Here is a 16,513-nt window from a genome sequence, read left to right as displayed (position 1 = left end):
TTGTGGAAGTATTGCAACTTTAACAGATTTGAGATGATGCACCGTCACCGTGACACGCATGACTCCATGTCCGGTAACGAAAACGTTCAGAGATCTGGCTAATTTGGAGGTTAACACCTTGATTTTTTTTTTTTTTTTCTACGTTCATCAAACCAGCATTTTCCTGCTGAAAAAAGGCCACAGTTATCAGAGAGTGACAATCATAAAAGGCAGGACCAGGCTGGCAACAAAGCTTACATAGGTGGTACGTGTGTGTCAGAGTAACTTTCACTTTGACTGAGGAGCGTTTTGGTGCCAGAGACTCCACAGGTACACAAAGTACAGTACAGGCAGTCGGGTCTTCCATGTAGTACGAAAGAAAACATCATTTATCAGACCAGGACACCTTTCTCCGTTTATTTCTAATCCTGTTTTGGTAATCACATATCCAGACCCTGACTGGTCTGTGGCTATGCATGTCTATAGATAGCTGAATGCCAATGCAGTGTGTGTTCTGCATGCTTCAAAGAATCCTGGTTGGCCACAACTGGAAGAGTGTTTCCAGATCAACATTCTTCCTTTCTTGGACCACTTTTGGTAGTGATGCTCTCTTGGGTCTTTAAGCAATCACAATGTGTTTCTTGTTAAATTTGCTCAAATCCTTACGCTTGCCTTTTCCTCCTCCTTGAAACCCATCAAGTCGGGGTAAACAATGTTTATTTACCTAATATATTCCACCCACAAACAGATGTCAGGATGTAGATAATAGGTGGTGTCGACTTCACCTGTCAGTGGTTATAATGTGATGCTTGATCTGTGCTTATCCCATGACTTGGGATATACAACAAACCAGTGCCAATGGATTAAAATTTGGAAAAAGTAAGGGGTCAAAGTAGGTCTAGTTGAAACACAAATTTTAAATCTCAAGATTTCCACCACAATTCATCGTAGTCATTAACTGAGCCGTCCTGCCCTAGTTATATAATAATAATAATAATAATAATAATAATAATAATAAAAACACATTTCTTGCCTTCAGATATCGTCTTCATGATGTGAAGAAAGCACATGAGGAGACTTCTGGTCTCTGCCTGGTCCAGCTTGTCACAGCGAGAACCATAACCAATTAGAGACTGTGGACGAGCAAACTAAGACAAAGACACCAAGAGAAGAAGGAAAAAGTTAGTCAAAAATAATCTGTAAGGAATGTGATAATGGACCTTTTCATCTCCCCTTCGATTGCTTTTTAAGTAACAGAAAAGACAGAAATTGTATTTTTTTTTTTTTTTAAATAAAACGCACCAATCAATTATCCAGAGATCGGAATCAGACTATTTTCTGTCTGGTTCTTATTAGGGACCAGGAGGTAAAATACTGAAAAATAAAAACAAAGAAGTACTATTCACTAAATGCTTCCAATCCTAGAACACACACCGTGGTGAGTCTATAAAAAACAACTTAATGTATTCATTATTTATCACTTGCGTTAGTTACATAAAACTTAGATCAAAGTTAAGGAAACGACCTTTACCAGATAATCTACAGCATGCAGTTCTAAGTCCAAAGCAGTGGTGGACCACAAAAATACATCTGTTTTTTAAATTATTAAAAATGCAAAAACAACTTCCCTGTGATATTTTCCATGTTTATCTGCTCAACAAAAACAAAATACAATAATAGTTTAACAAAACAAAGTATTCGGACTTCTGTAGGTGGACTGTCCAGTAACATGAACAAATATCAGTATTTCTTTTCATATCAGGCTCAAAACATCTATTTTTTTCTATATTTCTCTTTAAGTAAATAAGTATTTTTAGCATTTATTCTGGAAGACTGAGGACAGAAAAATGCAAATACAAACATAACAAACGATTTTTTTGCACCATCTGAGAAAAGAAAAATCTGCTTTTCATAACAAAAAGGAAATCACAATGGCTCTCTCACATGTTCCCTCTCTCACCTTCTCACATCCATCCATCTTTTCACTGTTTCTGTCACTGTTGCTAGGGTTGGAGTCCACGCTGATCAGAGAACCTCGGGAGTCAGCCTGGTTACCCGTAGCAACCGCCAAGGATGAAAAAGCTGGTGCAGGGTAGGAGGAGCAGGAAAAAGGATGGGAGGGAATCGGCGTCATTGTCTCGATTCGTATATGTTTTACAGAAGGTAGGCTCGCAACGCAGACAGGCGCATACTGCACTGGCGTACCTGTAATTGAATTGAGCACTTCTTTGGAAAAGGAGGCGTCCACAGAGTTTCCGTGGCGAGTGACCCCTCCCGCCACTCCCCCGCTAACGCTTACGTCATCTCGAGAGCCCTGCAAGGCGGGCAGGCAGAGAAGCAAAGAGAAAAAGATCAAACGCTTGTCGTCCACAGTGTTTCTAAACCTAAAATTAATTATCAACACCCATAATTTTAAATAAGTCTTGTTTTGTTCAGACCTCGAAGAACTAGAACCTGTTTTTGAAAAGAACGTTGCGTATGACATATAAATCAGGAAAAAAGAAAAAGAAAAAAAAAGCTAAACAATTATGTGCTAAACTAAAGGATTTCCAAACCTTGGGCTCATGTATAGAAGATATATGTGAAGGTCATTGACATGTGACAAGAACCTTCAAAGAAGTGGAAGCTGGTCATTAATCATTCATTTGATAGGCATATTGAAGCAAATGCAGAGAAAATCCCCACTTGTACAACGGCAGGAAAAAAAATGGTCTAGGGAATCAATGCTGCATATCTGTCCTAAAGAAGAGCTTCTACTCTCCTTTCTTTTATAAACTAAACTTTTATAAACGGTGCAAGCTAGCTGTGCAGGAACTCAGAAACGTCGATCTCTCTGACTTACTTGGTCGCTTGAAGTGAAGTAGATGGGGAAGAGGTCCCTGAGGAAGAATCGAGGCATGTTGTCTAAAATCAGTCCATACAGAGGCAGGTAGAGGGATGCGATTCTCGCCTGCTTCTCCTGGAAGAAAAATAAATAAATAAATCACCCGGCGAAAAAGAATCAACACATGAAGATTATTAGACAATCAATTTTAGGTTTAGAAAAACAGCCCGTTTTCTCATATAAACATGACTTGAATGACTAGCAAAATGTTTAATATTTTAGGCTTTTTAAAGGAAATGGAAAAAAAAAACCCTGCAAATTACTTTCAAATGACAACCTTCCCATTTTCCACATGCTACCCTCCTTGTGATACATCGGGTTTTGACTCAGACCTCAGGAGACTCGGTCAGGGTCCAGACCGTTTGTTGTGGTTGGCACTGCTTATCCGAGGGCAGATTACAGACTTAATCTGATCTAGAAACTTCCCAGCATTCATTAAGAAATCCTGACCGTTGGTTGCAGCTGCCATGAAGAATCACGTCTGCGTGTGTGTGTGGGTGTGTGTGTTCATCTCCGGATGAGTCATAACGATTTCTGCTGTGTGCTCATGAGTCATTTTTATGCCTTTTGAGTTTTCTTCAAAGCAAAGCACGTCTACCTTGGTGGCGTAGCGTGAATCCAAAGAGTGCTTGGCCATCAAGGTCTTCAGCGTGGCCAAGGCTAGGTGCCTCAGGTCCTGCTCGTCCTGGAGAGCCAATCCCAGCTCTCGGAGCAGCAGCCCGGTGAGGAAGTGCTTCCTGCAGAACTCTCCAGTCAGGTTGTACTCAGGCACTGAAACTAAATCGAGATAGAAATTAGAAAATTAGCCGAGTTTCAAAAAAGCTTGTGACGATGTTTGATTAGCCTCAGTCAGTTTGAGAACTTCTTTGCATTACGAAGTCTGCTGCTCACATTAGTTAGAGGAAAGCAGAGCGGCCCAAAACTGTATCCAAGTAAGAGCAGCATTGCTTCTGATCGTTATTAACAAGTAATTAACCAAATAAATACTTTTGGAAAAGAAAATTACAAAAACTACTGATACTCCGACTTATTTTTCAGAGATGATCAGACAGAAATTTCATGTAAATAAGATCATGTGCAAGTTCTGCTATTAAACATTAGAATAGAAAAAAAAGCAACAGACAAATTCCCACATAAAGAATGTGCATAACATAAACCTTTTGAAACAAGCACCTCCAGTACATAATGTACGTATGTCTGATTTGTGCAACTATTTGTAGTGAAAATATATATTGTGTGCTTTATATCCACTGAACAAAAAGAGATGGGGAGACAAACAGGACAGAGAACAGGGTAAAAATGACTGAATGGAAATATTTACCATGAGCGCTCTGAAGCTCTGGGGATGCATGATCTGACATGGTCACATAAAACGACAGAAAAACGGCACAAAGAGAAGGACAGATGGACTTAATGTTAATGGAGATTAAAAAAAATTAATGAAAATGAGATCTACTCCGTGAATGGCTTCAGCCACATAAACGAGAAGCGGCTGGGAGCTGCAGGGAATCTTACCAGAGATGCGAGCAGAAGGGAGAGGCAGACTGAGAGGAATATAGTGCTCATGGTTGCACACCTCCCTGAGGAACTCAAACTTTAGCTCGCAGAGAACCTGCCGACCACACAGGGGAAAAATAAGAAAACGTCTTCACTTACAGTCGCTCCCAGTTATTATATAGCTTTTAATATTTGTGCCTACAAGACGTTTTTCTGTTACCTTGCTGTCTGTAGCAGTGATCATATTTATGTAGTTGCTTATCAGCTTAAACGTGAAGCCTCTGTCCATCAGTGTAAAGCAGCGCTGCAAAACACACACAGACACAGACGCATCAAAAACTCAGTTAAAGGTTGAAGATAACACGTGTCACGTTGAGGGGATTCGATATGTAAGGAACAGAGGTGCACCAAGCTCGACTGGTGACTGGAATCAGACCCTTTTCAGCTTCATTGGCAATGATTATTGACAAGCCGGTCACAAGCTCAAAAATGTGATTTTTCTCTAACAGTAGGCAGAACCAGGTCGTGCTGCCATCAAGACTCTTAGTGGGGGGGGGGGACGCTGTTATGTAGAAAAGATCATCAGCCATGTTTGTTTCAACATGCTGGATTCAGAAATGTTGGCAGCCTTGGAAAAATCTTAAGGAGCTAAGTTTTCTAGAGAATTCAGATGGAGACAATAAAATTATAGTTTCAGTTTCACAGTAGTGTGTGCTACGTAATTCCTCCTTTCTTAAAGAAATAATGATTGACCGCTATACAAAACAGATAGAGAAAAGCACTTGTAGCTTTGTTCGTATAGCTCCTTTTGTTAAAATGAAATAGGAAATCTGCTTAAATCGTCATCCACAGGTTAAAACTTTACCTTGCACTTCTAGTGAGGTTGATGTTGTATGCTAACTGCTTCAAAACCATAAAGCTGTAAAGTATTCAGAGCAGCAGCAATTTCCCCCACGGTTTGCGCTCACCTTGGCAAAAGACGCCACAGCTGAGTTGGCGCTGCGGGTTTCCTCCGCCAGATCTTTATACTTCCAAAAAATGTGTTCGGATACCGTCTCCACCAGCGTCTCCACGCGGCTCAGGTAGGACGAGGGGAAACGCTGGGGCCTCGCAAGCTGTGGACACAGGAAATGATCAGATGAACCTGAACATGAACTCTCGTAAATAACTAATTGGCAAATTATTATTTTTTTTTTTTGATGGCGGTGACAATTTACCTTTAGTTTATCAGAGTCGACCAAATGATGAGCCATGGACTTGACAATGAGGTCAAAGAAGAACCAGGAGAACTGAAAGCATGGAAATGCCAAATATTTTACGTAAGGCTACAGCTAGTCGGAATATTTGCAAAATATTTGCGTAAACAACAACAACTGAGGAATGATTTATTTTTTTTTTTAAAATTAATACAAATATATCTGGCTTAGTGAGTGGAGACAAACCTTGAGGACATTCCTGACTGCTGCCTGCTCATTGCTCTTCAGGTCAAAGGTCATCCCTTTAGCCAACTCTTCATGAACCGTCCGAAAGCCATGATCCTCTGATTTAAACACATACTGAAAAAAAAAATAATCAAGACTAAAAACTCAGGTTACAGGTGTACTTCCAGAAGGGCAGCAGAGTCTTGCAAAAAATAAAAAACAACAACAAACAAACTCAAGAGGTAGTAATTGAATTTTAGACAGTTTAATAAAGATTATTTTGTTGTTCACAAACATTTAGGATAGGATCGCTTTCTAGTTTTTTTTTTTTACCTAGAAAGCGGTGGCATAATGGAACATTTTAGATACAACATGATGGTCTTTCACAAAGAATGAATCAAAATTTAAATATTTAAAAAGGCAATGAAATCCTTTTTTTAAATGCACTCTATATTGGCAGGGAATCTAGAAGAAAAAAAAAAAAGGAAAACCGTTATAATCATTATAACCTCTCAGACTCGCTCAGCAGTTTAAATTGGACACCACTTCATCATGCCAGTCTGTTACTATGGCAACCTCAGTTTCATTAGCTCTATTGGTCATCTCCTCGTCCCTCCCAGCGCTCCCTCTCTGCTGTTGCCTCTTCAGACTCTGCAGTTTTCCTGCTCTGTGGCCAACATGAAGTGGCTCTTAAGTTTTTTTTTTTTCATCTCTTTTTGTCTAATTTTCTGTCTTATTTTTTAACTAAATAAAAAACAAAACAAAACAAAAAAAAAACACTGTTTTGTGTTTCTCGCTCAGAGGGCTGAGGTGTCCCAGATCTGCGGCTCCTTCTCTTCTTTATTTCATTGAGAGCTTTTAAAAGCATTGTGCGATCTTCCTGAAAACAACCCAGGTACAAAAACAAACTTTTCTAATTTCCCAGAAAGCCACATTAACACACACATTCATCTCTTACACTTTACCTTAATGTAAGACTGCAGGTAATGATCCAGGTTTTCTTCATGACACTTGCCAACAATATGAACCAACACTCTGCAGAAACAAAGTAACGACAAAGAGGTCATTTTCTTTTATCTAAGAAAAACAATTTGCCTATCTATAAAATACACAAGACCTAAGGAGAATTTGTTTTAATTATTATTGTTACGGCAAGCTTTTCATATATTTAACTAAATCAACACCAATGCCTTCAACATGCACAATGGCCCTGCAGCGCCAGTGTTTACCTGGTGGTGGCAGTAGTGACCTCATCATTGTCATTCTGAGTCAGAACCTTGAACAGCTGGTTGAAAAGAACAGGCAAAAACCGAACAATCACTGGGATTCTCTCCATGCTGAGAAGGCCCTGGAGATGCATGAGGAGTAAAAAATAAAATAAAATAAATGAGCGAGGTAAAAGAGGTTTAAAAAAAAATCTGATTTGCAGTCGTGTTCATTAAAAGAAGGAGTTATAGGCCAATGTGCTTGGTTTCTGTCTCGGTTACAGCTTTTTGAAATAAGAGCAGTTTTTTGTTGGCTTTCTTCTGACCTTCAGGCAGTTGAGGAAGTTGGAGGTAGGAGGCTGAGAGAGGTCCAGCTCTCTCTTCTGGCACTGCTGGAAGAAACGGTTCAGGTGGGGGTCCTGGCAAACAGAGACGGGTTCATAAAAAGCAGCAGCAGCAAGCAGCTGAAACATTACTTAGAGAGCTCCTTTAAAAAAAAAAAAAAGAAAAGAAAATAATGCAAAACTTCAGATATAGTTTTGAAGCATTATGTAAATCACCTTATCTGCCTGAGGTCATTTGTTCAGCTTCAAAAGCAACAGAAAATGTTTTGTTGTACGTTTGTTTTGTCCATAAAATTACTTTTATTAGCATGTGCTGATGTGAGACTTTTTTTTTTTTTTAGAAATTAGTTCTACATTTTGCTGATTAAGTTATCCTAACCTAGACCCGTAAAAGGGATTCTTCTGCCGATCGTCCAACAGGCGTCAGTTTCAAAACTGAACGGAAACCTATACACAGAAATATGCATTTATATTAACTTTACATTGATTTGCACACATGAGAGTTTTGCATACCTTACGTAACAAGACACGACGACTGCCATTTTGTGATGGCTTTTGTCAGACATAAGCTGGATTCTGAAGCTGTGGTCATGCTTTCTTATCCTGGTAGATACCTTGATCAATTTAAAAATGCTTTTTACAGGGTTTAAATATAAAGAAATGAAGTAAAATTTTCAGTCTTGTCACATATGAGGAGTGTGGGAATTAGTTATCGTGCTCCCTCTTACATTTATTATTTATGTATTAATGAAAAAGGGGTATTCAATTTAAGATATGTTAATTTTCTCATGACGTCAACTTTGCTTGTCGATTTTTTTACCTTAATGAACACCTTTCTAGGGTTTAAAGATCAAAACCTTCCACTGACCCCCGAGTGGTTAAATATGTATGAGCTGTTACAATTCGAAATAAATAGTGAGTGAATCTTCATCAGCGCAGTCAGAGCATTTGCATGGCATAGAATGAGTTTAAGTAATGTTATTATTGTGTTGCAACATTTGCATAGATAAGTTCAATTGCAGTAACACCTCTTAGCGGCGCACATGGAGTCTCTCATGCAGAGAAGTTTAAAAAAAAAAAACATTAAAAAACCCCACAGCAGCCTGTAATTCGTCTGGAGATCAGATTAGATTGTGTAGATAAATATCAAAGGAACGTGTATAAAAGTGTGAAGGCGGTATCACTGTGCTAATAAATTAGAGGAATTACAATAATAAGCAGGCATTTCGAGAGTCTATGTCGCCAAGGGGTTGGTGAAACACTGCGTTAGAAAGTCAGCGCTTGTCATTTGCATGTCCTTATTGGTCTTGCAACGTGTGAATATGTGTGTTTACGCAGCATGGTGTAAAACTTGAAAATAAGCAGATACTGAAAGCACAGGCCAATGTCTTACCTGAGTGTATACAGTTGAAATGACATTGGTGGACACTTTGAAGATCGCTTTTCCTCCATCAACCCATTTCACGTCGGCTCCATTCTGCTTAAGAGGAAATAAAAACAGCTCGAGTTGTGAACTCTAGAAAAAAAACGTGCTACACTTCAAATCCCTTCATGTGCAATTCTTTACAAAATCTTTTGTTATAATCGTTTAATCTTCTCATCTGTTACTCTTACTTTGGCGTTGCTGGCTTCTTTGATGGCAAGGTATCCAGGAGGCAGGTTACAGGAGACGGGAATGCTGAACTCCTGAGATGAAACTCGACCTTCTTTCAGTATAGGCAGCCAAGAATACCCCACTGACAAATAGGATGCGTATATATATATATTTTAACCCACAAGATCGAACCAACGTTATCCCATAACCTGACTCACACTTCAGCGCACTCTCACCTGGGGTCTCTAAGGCCTCTTTCCTTTTCGAGCTCGTCTTCGCGTTGATGTCGCATGTGACGTGGTAAAATGAGAAAAGTAGATGGTGCTTTTCATGAAGCTGAATAGGAAGCTCAATCTTCACCTGCAGAGACGGAAACGTTAGACGGGCGGTGGGAAGGCGGCAACCCCTCTTCAAGAGCCAATTAGTCCCTCAAGACCCGACTCCCGACATCTCCTTCTCCAGCTCACCTCGTCGTAGAAGTCAGGGTTCTGGGAGTGATGTAGGACGGTGGAGCAGGCCGCTGTGGTGAAGACTGGTCCTCCAGGCTTGCCATAGATGCACTAAAATAGAAACCCCCCCACCCCATGTTGGAGAAAACTTATTTTGGGCAACAAATGAATCACATACAATTCCAATAAAAATCCCATCAGGATTTTTTTTTATTTTCTTTTAAGAGGGGTAATGTTCTACCTTTAATGGTTTGGCAACTTCTTCGTCTGAACTGCGGAACTCGACGTAGACTGCAAGGTTACGAGCCTGCACACAATAGGACCATTGTAATGCTAACGAGTGAACACGTAAAACCGCACAATTAAACGGGCATTAGAAATATGCATACCAGGAGGATTATTGGAAGTAATTTAACATTTAACTCGCGTCCCGTTTTTACAGACTTTACGTCGAGATTTAGCTCAACAAAACCCACCTTGGCAAAACTCTTCTGGCTGTCGTACTTGAGGTGTTTTGGGTAGACGTAGATGTGGTTTCTGTAGACGCGGTGCGGTTGGGTGAACTTGGTGGTGTCCTGTACAAACTCCTCCATCTCAACGGTGGGCTGGTGTTTGCTCAGCTCTTCAAAAGGCTTCACCGGGACGTATGAGGACGTCACGCAATCTGAAAGACGGGGTTTCGGGTTAGATCGGAGACCTGACGAAAGCGGAGAGTGGAGAAGCACTGGGATACATACTGGGATGCTCCAAAGGAGCATTTTCTATCGCTATGTCCAGGGTCCCGGGGATCGTCTGCAGTTTGCTGGTCTTCTCAGCTCTGCAGAGGAAAAAAGAAAAGAAAAGCAGAGGTGATAAACTCTGCGTCTTATCTTGAAGACAAGCAGGTCGTTTTCTTTTCGCGTTAAAGTTATCTCACCTCCTGTATTCAGAAACCAACTTTATCAGGTCATCAGTAGAAATCTTATTGCTCTCTTGCTTGAAGAGAGGCGAGAAACGGGACTCGCGGTCCAGCCCGCCATGGCTGTCTTTAAACACCGGCCTAATAAAGACAAAATGGAACATAAATCATAAACTCACCGATAGCAACTATGAAGAAATGGTTTTCATTGAGCCATTACTCACCTGACGGACCAGGCGAATGGCATTCGGTACTTTCCCAGTTTGCTGCAAAACTGCTTGTTGGTTTTCAAAGTCTTCTGCACAGTCTGTTCAGATTAAAAGCAAACAAAAAAAAAGAAAAAAAAAGTGGCTGAGTGGGTACTTTAGTAAGTTGTAACAGCTTACATTTTTGTGGTCAGCCCTAGATTGAACCTAATATTTAACAGACTAATTCAGGGGGTTGTTAGATGCAAAACCTAAGGTAGCCTATTGAATGTCTGCTGATTAGCTTAGCAGTCTGAAACAAAGACTACACGGACTGCTGAAAATGGGAGAAGGAAAAGGGGAAAAAAACCTTAGAAAAATCTAATATCTGAATGGTGTAAATAAACAACTGACCTTGCTTGAGTCTGTATTTTTGATGTAGGGCTCAGTCCCAGCGGCAATGTTTCCCATCAGCACCTTTTCCACTCTTGCCACCATGACGATGTCAGTGTGGGGGTTGGTAACTGAGAAAATGGCCTGCAAGTAAACCATGAGACAGTCTGACTGCTAGGCTCATTCTACGGGGCAAAAGGCGTGACAGGGAAAAAAACTTGTACCTGTTTGGGGAAGCAAAGCCATTGCTCCAACTCCGGGCTGAGGTGACAATCGCCTGGCTTCCTCTCAGCAGGAGACGACAGGCCATTTTCCTGAGCTCCCACCCCCGAACCGGAACCCACCGGCCTGTTGGCGCTTCCTCCGAGCATCTGACGCACGGCTTCGTGATTTAGGTCTACGTGGAAGTCCGCGGAAACTTTTCTTCCTTCTCGTACGTCCAGCAGAGCCAGCGACACGAAGAAGGGCTCGATCTGGAGGAGATTTGAACCTGTCAGTGTCTGCACATTTACAGTTTTTTTTTTTTCAAACAGTTGCATTTTTAATTTACTTAACCAGGAGAAAATAACCAATAATCATCAAATGCCTTATTTAGTCACTCTTGTTGAAATAACGCTTGGAAAAAAGAAAAAAAAAAGGAAAGGACAACATATCTTGTCCTCACATTTGTGACTGGCCCGGTTTCGCTTTCGGTGACGCAGCCTTGCAGCATCAGATTCAGGGATTTGCAAGTTATCATGAATCTTCTACCAAGCTTCTCCTCAAACGGACGCACCGGCGCGCCGTCAGACAAAGAGTGCTCAGTCCGTGGGCTCCTCAAAACCTGCAGTTGGATCAACACGTTTACTTTGTGAAATAAAACGGGTAGATGTGAGCGACAGAGACGCAAACTGCTCCGAGTAAAACAAGTGAAGATAAAAAAAAAAACATAAAAGAAAAAAAAAAATCTTACAGGTGTGTCGGGATCAAGAGAAAACAGATTCAATCGGCCTTCTCTTCTGACAGAACGAATTCCCTCATCTGTCTCTGAAATATACTGTAAAGAGATGGACAGTAGGAAAACATCAAAGTGTGTGAGAGTACTCTGGTAGTAAATCTGAAATGCTGCAGCGAAAAGACCTGGTGAGAATTAAACGAACACGTCACGTTTGTTCAATTCTAGCTCCTCTCTAGTTGATTCTGGTTAATTTGTTAAATCCAGAATAAATAAAAAAAAATACCAGTCTTACATACAAATCCTCAAAATGATCAAACTCCAGTATATAACTGAGATCTTGGCATGATGAAACTCTGCTTGCAACCCTTGTTTGCAAGATTGGATTACCTTGATTATTTACTTCTGTATATTATTTGCATCCATTTCTCTTGTGGAGTACCTTGAGAAGACATTTATTTTGAGTTGGTGAATGAAATTGCAATTGTAGCAATGATTTTGGCTTTTATAATTTAAATTACACTTACAATCTTTTATTACAACTACAATTGGTGTTATTATCTTCTATACTAAATTCTTTAAAATTCCACAAGGTCTTCTTATATGTGGCAGAGAAAATGTCCCTGGTTATTGGACAAAGCGTGGACTGGCACAGTCAAACTTCTGTTTTTTTTATTACTGGGCAGCAAGTACGCATTCCTTAAACTACTGGTTGCTAACCAGAGAGGCCTTGAGCTCCACTCCTCGTGGCTGGTGACAGAGCTAATTTCTGTTCAGTGCATTTGTCTCGTCTTCTTAGTAGGTTATTCTCTTCTTTTATCTATTGATGTACCAATAATTCATCCAGTAACCCAAGACAAAGGTTTGGTCTGAGGTCATGAAACATTGGATATTTCAGCTTTGACATACAGCAGATCTTACCCACTTTCAGAATGTGTTTTTATATACGGATAAAAAAAAGAAGCTTCCTTTGAGCAATTGTATGTTAAGTATACTCTTCCTAAAACATATTTCTTACATATTTGCAGCTCACTCATTTTCTTCGAAACAAGTAGTCAAACTTTTCAGGTTCCTTAATGCAAGACCAGCCGATGAGTTTAGTTCTTACAACCATCATGCAACGGTCAAATCTCCATTACTAATAATAAACTATGAGACACGTCAGCTCTGATTATAATTGGGATACAGTGCTTATTTTTGGTAAATTCACCAAACCTCTCACAATTTGAGGTAATTCACAGGGCCTACAGGTCCATATTGAAAATTGGGTCAATATTGAGAAGAAGAGGCAGAGAAGAGGCCACTCTAATCATATGCTTTGAACCAGATATGCTTTAGTTAAACTCTGGTTTTCCACAGCTTAAATAAATCTATTGCCCGGAAACGGATCCTAAACCCTTAATTTGTGCTCTTTGTTACCATGGGAGGAAGAAAATAAACATATTACTTTTGTGAGACATTATGTGCTGTAATTTGCCTCTTCAGGCCCATTTTTAAAATTAAAATATTCTGAACATAATGCTATATGATAAGGAAGATTGGAGATCATCACAAAATAATTGTTTGATGCCATCCGCAGAATGTCAAGGAAGACGACGAGACAACCAGCGCTGGTGTAAGAAAACTCATTAAAGAATGTTCAGAAGTTTCTATACAACTTTTAAAAGTCAGTGTATAATCTTTTAAATGTGTTAGATGACTTATTTTCTGCTATGCAATGCACCCTGTCACAAGAACAGCAGTAGATAAAATGCATCTTCGAAGCTGAACAGTTTGAAGTCTTTGCTGGAACAGCAGAGTCGTGGGACTTCTCGTAAGATTCAGCCATAAGTGGAACCAACCTTTGCCAGATCTGGGTGGATGCCGTTCTCTGTGGTTTCTTCGTTTTCCTGCAAACAGCTGTCACTCAGTGACACGTCAAACACGTCTGCAGGGAGAGAGGAAAACACAGTGAGGACTCCCCGGAGTCTGTCCGTAAGCGATGACCGCCGTCATCGATTGGATGGGAATGTTTACGCAGGCGGTTCATGTTACGTAAATATGAGGCCGTAAAACATTTTCTAAAACAGGTCCTGCAGTAAACTAAGCACTCCGCTACCCTGAGCCAGCAGACGCATATCCAGTTAGGTATAAAATATGACACCATTTGAACCGTTTATGGGTAATAACGCAAGCGGGCCTCGGCAGAAATGCGCCTCTCACGTTGCCTGGAGCTATTCTTCCAAAAAGGCACGCTGGCTCATTAATGATAGGTCACCACACACCCAGAGCCTGATTTAGAGGCATGCCAGCAGACCACAGAGCCATGCAGCCTGAAGCCATTACATCATTCCTTCACTTTTTCACTGGTTTAAAGAGTCTGACAGTCTGTTATGTTCAGTTAGAGGCTGTGGGCCTGCGATGCAGCGGGTACAAGAGGTTTAGAAACAACTACTAAATAAAGGGTGGAGTCACTGTCAGGTCTGATTTCCTGAAATTGAGAAAAAGAAAACTCCAAACCCTTCAAAACAAATCTCCCCATTACAGCACCAGCATGATGATAGACAATACTTAACTCAGCGTTACATCTCCTAGGGGGATTTGTACAATTGATGCAGTCAAAGAAACAAACTTCTCACGGTAACGGTGAATTTGGCGTTCCAGAATACGATCGGGTCTCACCCTGCTGTTTCTCTGTGGTGAGTTCCAGACTCTTGCGATCCGGGGCCGGCCCGTCGGGGGGACTTATCTGCAAAATGCGAGTCAACGTGCTGATCCACTCCTCCATGTCCTGCTCGCTCTCCGCGGCCAGCACGAAGTACGTCACCTCGTTCATCTTCAGCTCGAATGCGTGCTTCCTCAGACGGTTGTTCTTTGAGGAACGGAGATAAGTCAATTAGTTACTCATTCAGAGCACGGTTCCTCCGTCGAAGGTTTCTCACCGCTTTTGAAAATCGGAGAACCTGGTGTTTTTGTGACATGTGATTAAGCATAAAGCCTGGGCAACTAACCAGGCTTTTGTTTGCATCTGAAACCTAACATGCTGGTCGAAAATCTGCAGTGGTATTTTGTGGTCTTGAGACCAGACAAGCAGTAAGTGAGCTGGCCTTGTGCAGCACGATGACTGCCTGCAAAATGAAGCGCACAGCAAAGTGCGTGCTGCAAACACTGCGTTGTGATTTTAGTGAGACCCACCTGTACAACACCCGTGCATGAGTCCAGGAAGATGCAGCCTTTGGGTTCCTTAGAGATCTTTTCATCCTTGTAGAAGTTCATGATGTAGGAGTTATCCGTGAGCTGAGTGAGCTGGAAGTATCTCCGCTTAAATGACTGCACAAAAACAAAAAAATATGTTTTGAAATAGTAATTAAGAAATTTATATTTTATACAGTGGCGCAGTTGGTAGAGCCGTTGCCTTGCAGCAAGAAGGTTCTGGGTTCGAGCCCCGGTCTTTCTGCATGGAGTTTGCATGGACAGTGGGTTTTCTCCAGGTACTCCGGTTTCCTCCCACAGTCCAAAAACACGACTGTCAGGTTAATTGGCCTCTCCAAATTGCCCCTAGGTGTGAGTGTGTGTGTGCATGGTTGTTTGTCCTGTATGTTCCCCTGCGACAGACTGGCGACCTGTCCAGGGTGACCCCGCCTCTCGCCCGGAACGTTAGCTGGAGATGGGCACCAGCAACCCTCCCGACCCCACCAAGGGACAAGGGTGTAAAGAAAGTGGATGAACATTTTATACGGAAAACAAATAAGAATCCAGAATGTAAAATAAACCTAAAGCCAGATGTGCAATAGATGTGCATTTTAAATAATAATGTAAGCACACATTTATAATTATTCCATTTTTATTATTATTATTATTATTATTATTATTATTTGGGAAAACTTTTCTCAGCATGTGTAGATTTAAGCTAAACCAAAGGTCAACATCAAAGAAAAGCATATTTTTTTGGGAGGGGGGCAAAGAAAGAAAAAGCGTGGCGATAAGTCTGCATGCAAAAGCGGAACAAGACAACAATGCGTTTCTCCTCACTCGGACAGTGATGCTGTTGTTAACTGTGCTGTTGAAGTTTCCTTTATAAAGCCAGCCCGACCGAAACACACCAATGCCCCCTCCGCCTCCGCCTCCTCCACCACCTCCGCCCCCTCCTCCTTTGGATGAGGACAGAGATGTGGTGTCCTGTAGAGAAAACACACAGTCATAAATGAATGATCTCTTTTCGATAGAAACTCAACTTCTAGACACTAAACCAGCATCTTTTTACAAAACGCGAGAGCCACAGTTGTTAAAAAAAAAAAAGATGAAAAACGAGCAAGATGTAGGCAGTGTGCAAAGTTTTAACTCTACCGACAACAAAATGAAAAATAAAAGGTGATCACAAACCTCATCTTTGTCCACATCTTCATAGTCAATCTCAAAAGAATGGGATGGCAGCTTCTCCGGTTTGTACAGTTTTCTTGAAAGGAAATGGAAAACCAAACAAGCAGTTGAATCAGTACATCTTTGATCTGACAGAAGGAAGGAAAAAAAATCATTTGTTGTGTTGGATTATTGCTCTCGATCGGGAGGAGCGCAAACAGCCGCGTGTGGCTGCATCGATCTCTGGGAGAAGTCAACAATAAGCAGCCCTCACTGGATCCCGCTCCACTAATTTTTACAAGAGGACACGTCTTTGTGTGTGAGCGATGGGATGAAATGTTTTGTGTGTGTGTGTATGTGTGTGTGTGTGTGTGTGCTGTAGGGGGGAAACT

The 16,513-nt window shown here is 41.0% G+C and overlaps 1 protein-coding gene across 5 annotated transcripts in view; it reads right to left on the bottom strand.

Annotated features, from left to right (window-relative positions):
* Positions 1 to 16,513, bottom strand: part of dock10 (dedicator of cytokinesis 10) — a 67,542-nt gene that overhangs the window by 13,844 nt on the left and 37,185 nt on the right. For 3 of the 5 annotated variants that reach the window (XM_088011948.1, XM_088011946.1, XM_015005095.2), the window contains exons 5-36: positions 16,146 to 16,218; positions 15,795 to 15,941; positions 14,958 to 15,092; positions 14,445 to 14,634; positions 13,625 to 13,710; positions 11,802 to 11,885; positions 11,514 to 11,672; positions 11,074 to 11,322; positions 10,871 to 10,993; positions 10,496 to 10,578; positions 10,290 to 10,412; positions 10,111 to 10,190; positions 9,850 to 10,037; positions 9,615 to 9,680; positions 9,392 to 9,484; positions 9,161 to 9,284; positions 8,945 to 9,066; positions 8,724 to 8,810; positions 7,313 to 7,405; positions 7,011 to 7,129; positions 6,747 to 6,816; positions 5,803 to 5,916; positions 5,578 to 5,649; positions 5,329 to 5,475; positions 4,581 to 4,664; positions 4,379 to 4,475; positions 4,185 to 4,217; positions 3,462 to 3,640; positions 2,822 to 2,938; positions 2,185 to 2,293; positions 1,940 to 2,061; positions 1,013 to 1,127 (exon numbers count right to left, since the gene is read on the bottom strand). In XM_088011948.1, the coding sequence (XP_087868074.1) occupies positions 1,013 to 1,127; positions 1,940 to 2,061; positions 2,185 to 2,293; positions 2,822 to 2,938; positions 3,462 to 3,640; positions 4,185 to 4,217; positions 4,379 to 4,475; positions 4,581 to 4,664; positions 5,329 to 5,475; positions 5,578 to 5,649; positions 5,803 to 5,916; positions 6,747 to 6,816; positions 7,011 to 7,129; positions 7,313 to 7,405; positions 8,724 to 8,810; positions 8,945 to 9,066; positions 9,161 to 9,284; positions 9,392 to 9,484; positions 9,615 to 9,680; positions 9,850 to 10,037; positions 10,111 to 10,190; positions 10,290 to 10,412; positions 10,496 to 10,578; positions 10,871 to 10,993; positions 11,074 to 11,322; positions 11,514 to 11,672; positions 11,802 to 11,885; positions 13,625 to 13,710; positions 14,445 to 14,634; positions 14,958 to 15,092; positions 15,795 to 15,941; positions 16,146 to 16,218 (3,683 nt within the window). The remainder of the gene's footprint in view (positions 1 to 1,012; positions 1,128 to 1,939; positions 2,062 to 2,184; positions 2,294 to 2,821; positions 2,939 to 3,461; positions 3,641 to 4,184; positions 4,218 to 4,378; positions 4,476 to 4,580; positions 4,665 to 5,328; positions 5,476 to 5,577; positions 5,650 to 5,802; positions 5,917 to 6,746; positions 6,817 to 7,010; positions 7,130 to 7,312; positions 7,406 to 8,723; positions 8,811 to 8,944; positions 9,067 to 9,160; positions 9,285 to 9,391; positions 9,485 to 9,614; positions 9,681 to 9,849; positions 10,038 to 10,110; positions 10,191 to 10,289; positions 10,413 to 10,495; positions 10,579 to 10,870; positions 10,994 to 11,073; positions 11,323 to 11,513; positions 11,673 to 11,801; positions 11,886 to 13,624; positions 13,711 to 14,444; positions 14,635 to 14,957; positions 15,093 to 15,794; positions 15,942 to 16,145; positions 16,219 to 16,513) is intronic. The other 2 variants (XM_088011947.1, XM_088011950.1) reach the window with 1 other exon arrangement.

The sequence above is a fragment of the Poecilia mexicana genome, unplaced genomic scaffold (genome assembly GCF_051168715.1).
Source record: "Poecilia mexicana isolate PSO_F unplaced genomic scaffold, ASM5116871v1 scaffold_13, whole genome shotgun sequence".
Taxonomy (NCBI): Eukaryota; Metazoa; Chordata; class Actinopteri; order Cyprinodontiformes; family Poeciliidae; genus Poecilia; species Poecilia mexicana.
This window is presented reverse-complemented; position numbering and strand designations above follow the sequence as displayed.